The sequence below is a fragment of the Procambarus clarkii genome, chromosome 21, assembly GCF_040958095.1.
Source record: "Procambarus clarkii isolate CNS0578487 chromosome 21, FALCON_Pclarkii_2.0, whole genome shotgun sequence".
Lineage (NCBI taxonomy): Eukaryota > Metazoa > Arthropoda > Malacostraca > Decapoda > Cambaridae > Procambarus > Procambarus clarkii.
The window spans coordinates 40,793,321-40,801,354 of record NC_091170.1 but is presented as its reverse complement, the minus strand read 5'-3'; the positions used below and the strand labels follow the sequence as shown (position 1 = coordinate 40,801,354).

Below are 8,034 nucleotides of genomic sequence, written 5' to 3'. Positions count from 1 at the left end.
TGTGTACAAATCATCCGAAAATTTAGCCGAAAATATTGCACTTTTGTTTTTATTTAAGAAATTTATTAAGTGAATATTTACACAACTTGTTTATTTGGTTGAAAATATGTGGGTCAAGCACCTGAAGAACTGTGGGAAGCAGAGAGGTCAAAGCGTTCAGAGATAAGTTAGGTTTATACGAAAACATTGTGATTCACAGAAATACAGAAAAAAAATTCTGTACCGCTGATCCTTGTTTAGCATGTATACGATTACTTATGTTAAAAATTGTGACGGAAATTAACATTTGCTGAGAAAAACACCCCGAAAATTTGCCTCAAATCTTTTATCTTCGGCGGAAAATTTTTTGTGGTTTCAAGACGGATGAGCCTTGGTGTTAATTTACATGTTTTCGCCCTTTACGGCCATAGTAGGACGAGTACAATAGTTATGTTAATTTTGCTTATATCAGAGCATAATGTGTTGAAATACAATAATACAAAATAGATACTTCCCACCTCTCTCCTTTCCTCTTCCCCCTTAGAAATATAATAGTTTCATGTTGGTTTTGAGAAGGACTCAAGTTGTGGGAGGGGAGGGAGGGAATTATCAGGGGGAAAGCGCCAAGCCATTACGACTATATAGCACTTGGAAGGGGTCAGGATAAGGATTTGGGATGGAACGGGAGGTAAAGGAATGGAGCCCAACCACTTGTACGGTCGAGGATTGAACGCCGACCTGCATGAAGCGAGACCGTCGCTCTACCGTCCACTCCAAGTGGTTGGACATCAAGTTGTGGGAGAATCGTCTATTTCATGCTGCTACGGCCAATGTATGATGATTAGAATATTTATGTTAATTTTTCCGAATATTGTAGTCGAAAATTTGGTCGAAAATATTCCACAGTTTAGTTTCTTTCAGCCAAAAAATAATAAATGTAATTAGTGAATATTTACACTCCAAACTCGAATATTTGAGTGAAAAAAAGTAATGCAAGGTCTTGAAGAACCACGGGAGGCAGACAGTTCACAGCATTCATAGGTAGAATCTACTAATACAATAAATTTTGCCTAACGATATGCCTAAAATATTACAAAAAATTAGGCTGAACCTCTGAAGCTAAATACCTGCATAAAATATAACATTCAGTTCAAACCTTGCACGTACATAAGTACTGAAGAATTGCATAAAGTGTAGAAGGCCTATTGGCCTATGCAAGGCAGCTCATTTAACAGACAAAATATCTGACAGGGAGGCCAGGTCGACGACCGGGCCGCGGGGACGCTAAGCCCCGGAAGCACCTCAAGGTAAGGTAACCACAGATCCTGCTAGTACAGCTACATGGAAAGTTACCAGACTTTGGTTCGAATCTTGAGTTGATTAGAGTAGGGTCCCCCCCCCCCTACTCCTCTCATCATTGCGGCCGACCCCTGGACACCCAATAGTTTTGGGGATTTGGGAATACAACGATTGGGGGAATCGTGATTTGTGGAAAACATTACGGGTGAATAATCAAACTAGTCTTCCTCTTCCCCCCCCACTTCAAAGTGCCTGGCCTGAAGCCTATATCCCAAGATATAGGCCTCCTCGGGCCTATATCCCAAGATATAGGCCTCCTCGGGCCTATATCCCAAGATATAGGCCTCCTCGGGCCTATATCCCAAGATATAGGCCTCCTCGGGCCTATATCCCAAGATATAGGCCTCCTCGGGCCTATATCCCAAGATATAGGCCTCCTCGGGCCTATATCCCAAGATATAGGCCTCCTCGGGCCTATATCCCAAGATATAGGCCTCCTCGGGCCTATATCCCAAGATATAGGCCTCCTCGGGCCTATATCCCAAGATATAGGCCTCCTCGGGCCTATATCCCAAGATATAGGCCTCCTCGGGCCTATATCCCAAGATATAGGCCTCCTCGGGCCTATATCCCAAGATATAGGCCTCCTCGGGCCTATATCCCAAGATATAGGCCTCGGGATATATAAGCAAAATCAATATTACAAGAACAAAACAATATCAAAATTAATCCAATTTACCAACAATTATTACAAAGATAAATCATAATAAATTTACAAAAAAACACACATTACTAAAATCCATAATTAAAAAAAATATTTGGTGGTGTTTATATTATCAAAATTACAAACAAAACAAAAGCAAAGTAAAAAAAAATAAAAAATCTTTATAAAAACACAACTTCATCAAACAATATATAAAACCCTTAAAAAAAATCCAAAAAACCTAGAAAAAAAAACACAAAAACAAGAAAACTGCAGCTTAAATCCACCAATTAAAAAAAAATATCAAAAACAGAAAAAAATCCCACCCTTCACAAAAAACAACAACAAAAGAGTCCAAGGTAGAGGAAGACAATGGCATCCAAAACAACAAGACAACAGCGCGAGGTCGGGGAGCTAAAGCACTCACCGGGGTAAGACTTTAATGTATGCTAATCCACATCAGATTGGCATCACGAGCATCAACACACATGAAACATTAATAGACCAAAGACAGATCATTAAAATGGATCCACACTCACATCCTGTATCAGACACTTATTACCAACACACACACACACACACACACACACACACACACACACACACACACACACACACACACACACACACACACACACACACACACACACAGAGCCTTTGATACAGTACCACAAAGGAGATTGCAATACAAACTAGGGACCTAGGCGGGGGAGTATAAGCAAAAAGCACTAACATGGGTAAAGAATTCCCTAACAGACAGGAGCCAGAGAGTAACAGTGAGGGGGGGGGGAGGGTAAAATTCGGCCTGGTGTAGGGTAACAAGTGGAGTGCCTCAGGGATCGGTGCTGGGACCGATCCCAGGAAATATGAGGATCTATACATCATATATGTAAATGACCTTTCTACTAGAGTTGAGTATTTTATGTCCATGTTTGCAGACGATACAAATCTAATGAGCAGTGTTGTTACGGTTGAAGATTGTAAGATTCTTCAAGATGACTTAACCTACAGAGTTGGTCCGAGAAATGACTGCTGGCGCTCAGCACCTACAAGTGAAGAAAACGAGAACAGGAGCCAGGAAAAGGGGGTTATCTTGAGGTTATCTTGAGATGATTTCGGGGCTTTTAGTGTCCCCGCGGCCCGGTCCTCGACCAGGCCTCCACCCCCAGGAAGCAGCCCGTGACAGCTGACTAACACCCAGGTACCTATTTCACTGCTAGGTAACAGGGGCATAGGGTGAAAAACTCTGCCCATTGTTTCTCGCCGGCGCCTGAGATCGAACCCAGGACCACAGGATCACAAGTCCAGCGTGCTGTCCGCTCGGCCGACCGGCTCCCTGGTCGGGGGGGCATATTCACAAAACAGTTACGCAAGCACTTACGCATCTTTTCTCAATTTTTGGCGGCTGTGTTTACAATTATTAAACAGTTGTTGATCTCCGAAGCGCCAGGGGGCTGTTTATAACAATAACAACTGTTAATTGGGAAGTTTTCATGCTTGTAAACTGTTTAATAAATGTAACCAAGGCCGTCAAAAAGATTGAGTAAAGATGTTTACGTTCATAAGTATTTGCGTAGCTGCTTCGTGAATCTGGCCCCAGGAGACCGAAAAGCCCATAAACGATGAAAGGGGCGGGGGGGGGGGTAATTATCTCTTTGTAACTACTAGAGAAAAAGACCTGGGAGTGGACATAACACAAAACCAACTCCAGAAGCTCATAAATAGGATAACGTCAGTAGCATACTCTACGTTAACGAAATAAGATCTTTCAGGAACCTAAATAAGGAAACTTTTCGGTCGCTGTACACAGCCTATGTGAGACCAGGTTTAGCAGAATGCCGCCCCCATCGCAGAACCCCAATCGTAAAAAAAACACGTATGAAAGTTCGAAAAGGGAACAGAAATTTGCAGAGACTCGTCCCAGAATTGCAAGGGATGAAGAAAGACTGAAGGAGCTAAACCTGACGACGCTAGAAAGGAGGAAAGAGACAGAGGGAAGACATGAGAGAGATGTATAAAATATTTAAGGGGAATGAGAGAGTGGTAAAAGAGAACATCTTCACAATGAACACCAATAGAACACAAGGGCACGGATGGAAGCTTTAAACTCACATGAGTTATAAAGATGTTAGAAAGTTTATTTTAGCGTAAGAGTAATGAGAAAATAGAATGAACAAAAGTTTTGTTTCGTAGAGGCAAACTCAGTTCATATATTAAAACGTAGATATGATAGGGAAATAGGTCAGGAGACATTGCATTAGACAACTAGCGTCTAGAAAAACGGGATCCAAGACCTAGAGCTCGATCCTGAAAGCCCAAAGTGAGTAAACATACACACACCCACGTGTCAAAGCCTTAATTAATGGTCCCCAAAGCATCTGTCTTTTACAAGAGAACTGCAAATAATTCCTCAAGGGCTCGAACCTAGGCCGCCAAGGGTAGCAGTACACGAACTCTCTTTGAAGGATCATTTGGAGTTCTGTTGAAACACATACATACATACCATACATACATACATACATTACATACATTACATACATTACATACATTACATACATCCATCTGGAAGATAGAGAAAGGGGAGACATGATCACTACCTACAAAATTCTCAGAGGAATTGACAGGGGTAAATAAGGATAAACTGTTTAACACGGGTGGTACGCGAACAAGGGGACACAGGTGGAAACTGAGTACCCAAATGAGCCACAGGGATATTAGAAAGAACTTTTTCAGTGTCCGAGTAGTTAACAGATGGAATGCATTAGGCAGTGATGTGGTGGAGGCCGACTCCATACACAGTTTCAAGTGTAGATATGATAGAGCCCAGTAAGCTCAGGAATCTGTACACCAGTTGATTGACAGTTGAGAGGCGGGACCAAAGAGTCAGAGCTCAACCCCCGCAAGCACAACTAGGCGAGCACATACATACATCATATGGGGTAATTATCATTACCCCCACATTTAATATAAAGTGACTAATGTCATAATAAAGAACGTTATAGACATTATATATTAAATACATTAAAAAATCACTTGTCCATTCATAATACAGCATACAAAATGTGGGATAAACCTGCACTACTACACTCCAGCAGTCACCCACAGCAACAACCACCCCTTCATAAGACAAGGTGTCCTCGTTTATTTGTATATTAAATACACCTAGTCTTGTGTCCTTACCACATCCTGCGTGTTCCTCACACACACTCACTCAGGGCTTCCTCACACACCCACTCAGGGCTTCCCCACACACCCACTCAGGACTTCCCCACACACCCACTCAGGGCTTCCCCACACACCCACTCAGGGCTTCCTCACACACCCACTCAGGGCTTCCTCACACACCCACTCAGGGCTTCCTCACACACCCACTCAGGGCTTCCTCACACACCCACTCAGGGCTTCCTCACACACCCACTCAGGGCTTCCTCACACACCCACTCAGGGCTTCCTCACACACCCACTCAGGGCTTCCTCACACACCCACTCAGGGCTTCCTCACACACCCACTCAGGGCTTCCTCACACACCCACTCAGGACTCCCCCACACACCCACTCAGGACTCCCCCACACACCCACTCAGGGCTTCCTCACACACCCACTCAGGGCTCCCCCCACACACACACACTCACTCATTTTCTCACCAGACTCCCACGTCAAACTAATATCATCAGCTTCATATTTATGGCTAGCCAACATAAGAATTGCCTTCAGGACTCTGAACAATGGCACATTCACAACTCTGTATACCACTTATATCAGAACATTTCTGGAATCTGCGGCCCTGGCGTGGAGTCCTGATCGCGTTAAACACAACACCATGCTGGAGAAGATTCAAAGGTTTCCTGCCAGACTTGTACAAGAGTGGAGAGGTATGAGTTTCGAGGAAAGATTAAAATAGTTAAACCTTACGTCACTGGAAGAGAGAAGAAAACGATAGACATGATCCACACATACAAAATATGCATGGGAACAGATAGGGCAGACAAGGACAGAGCTTTTTAATACGGGTATTACACGAACAAGGGCATTCATATGGAAACTAAGTACCCAAATGTGCCACAGAGACATTAGAAAGAATGTTCAGTGCTAGAATAATGGGTTGACAGGCAGGGCCCAAGAGCCGGAACTCATCCCCAGCATAATTAACTCTCCAACCGTCCTCTTACAAATTACGTCGCGTTTTGCTCGTATGCGCTACGACAAAAAAAAAAAAAAAAAAAAACTTAAATTGAAAATAAAAAATAAAAATAAATTTTGGATTTTTGTTTTCCAAAACAGCAAGTTAAGGGTCTTCTGACAGGTTAGGAAGTTCTCCTAAGGTTTCAAAACGTCATGAAAACCGTTAATTGCAAGTTTCCTCTCCTAACCTAACAGCCTAAGCCAGAGGACCCAAAACAGAAAATGGGACAGTACGTCACTTTAGTGAGCCGATTTCATTTGAATTACGTCCATTTTTAGCCTGAGTGCGCATACGAGCGAAAAGCGACGTAATCTGAAAGAGGAAGGGTTGCCGTATCCACCCATTTTCTTTGGTCCCTCTTCTTTGGTTCTTCAAATTCACTCTAGTCATCAGTCTACAATCAACCCTTCGTTCAACGTGGCCAAACCATTTCAATATTCTCCCCCCAATATTGCGGTTAATTGGCCTTTACACACAACATCCATGATAACTAATTCTATCATAACTAATTCTATCTCTTCACCTAACGCCATACATGATTCTCTGGCTGTCCACTTCTACTCGTTAGATGAGTTAAATCAGTAGAAGTGAACAACCAGAGAGTAGAAGTGAATAATAAGTATTGTACTTCTGGTAGTACTGTACAATGCTATCCAGCCAGTACTTCTACTGTTCAGTCAGTAGAAGTGAACACCAGCGAAACTCTAGATACAGTATAGAGGTAAGTTGCTGGTCTCATCAGTTCTAGTGACGTATAATCTTAAGTCATCGGCCTTCTAAAGCAGAGTTTCTAATATAAAGCTCACCCAACCACTTGGGCTGGACGGTAGAGCGACGGTCTCGCTTCATGAAGGTCGGCGTTCAATCCCCGACCATCCAAATGGTTGGGCACCACTCCTTTCCCCCGTCCCATCCCAAATCCTTATCCTGGCCCTTTCCAAGTGCTATATAGTCATATTGGCTTGGCGCTCTCTCTTGATGGTTCTCTTCCCTTATATATAGCTCCTTTCGTGGCTCGTGTTCTCAAGAACATGTAAACTGTGTACACCATCTCCAAGTAAGTACTAGAAACTATCCACTGCAGCTCTCTCGAGTCTTGTACGCCAATGCAAGAATTGAACGCTACACTGTCGTTTTTTTCCATTCTTCTGGTCTGATTGAGTAATTAGCGTTTTTTTCCCAACATCAATGATCTCTAATCTTTCAAGAACAGGTTGTAAAGTTTCATCATCAACTGCCAAATTATTTGTTTTCATTTCTCTACAGTTACTTACCGAGTCAACTCCAAACTGCAATTGAGTGAGTGCATTTTTGAGTTCCTCCCGCCGTATTAAAATGTTACAAACAGTACAAAAAAATACACAAACTCGCACACACCCTCTTATGAATTCACGATTACCTTATTCCATATACCCTCCCTCACACTACTTACCTTATGCTCCCTCACACTACTTACCTTACCCTCCCTCACACTACTTACCTTACCCTCCCTCACACTACTTACCTTACCCTCCCTCACACTACTTACCTTACCCTCCCTCACACTACTTACCTTACCCTCCCTCACACTACTTACCTTACCCTCCCTCACACTACTTACCTTACCCTCCCTCACACTACTTACCTTACCCTCCCTCACACTACTTACCTTACCCTCCCTCACACTACTCACCTTACCCTCCCTCACACTACTCACCTTACCCTCCCTCACACTACTCACCTTACCCTCCCTCACACTACTCACCTTACCCTCCCTCACACTACTCACCTTACCCTCCCTCACACTACTCACCTTACCCTCCCTCACACTACTCACCTTACCCTCCCTCACACTACTCACCTTACCCTCCCTCACACTACTCACCTTACC

The 8,034-nt window shown here is 43.3% G+C and overlaps 1 protein-coding gene across 1 annotated transcript; it reads right to left on the bottom strand.

Annotated features, from left to right (window-relative positions):
• Positions 1-1,496: 1,496 nt before the first annotated feature.
• Positions 1,497-6,436, bottom strand: LOC138367306 (protein LIAT1-like). The gene is made up of 2 exons (XM_069328731.1): positions 6,431-6,436; positions 1,497-1,952 (listed from the first exon to the last, which is right to left on the bottom strand). Exons 1-2 carry the CDS (start codon positions 6,434-6,436, stop codon positions 1,497-1,499), a joined length of 462 nt encoding a protein of 153 aa, XP_069184832.1.
• Between the last annotated feature and the right edge of the window lie 1,598 nt (positions 6,437-8,034).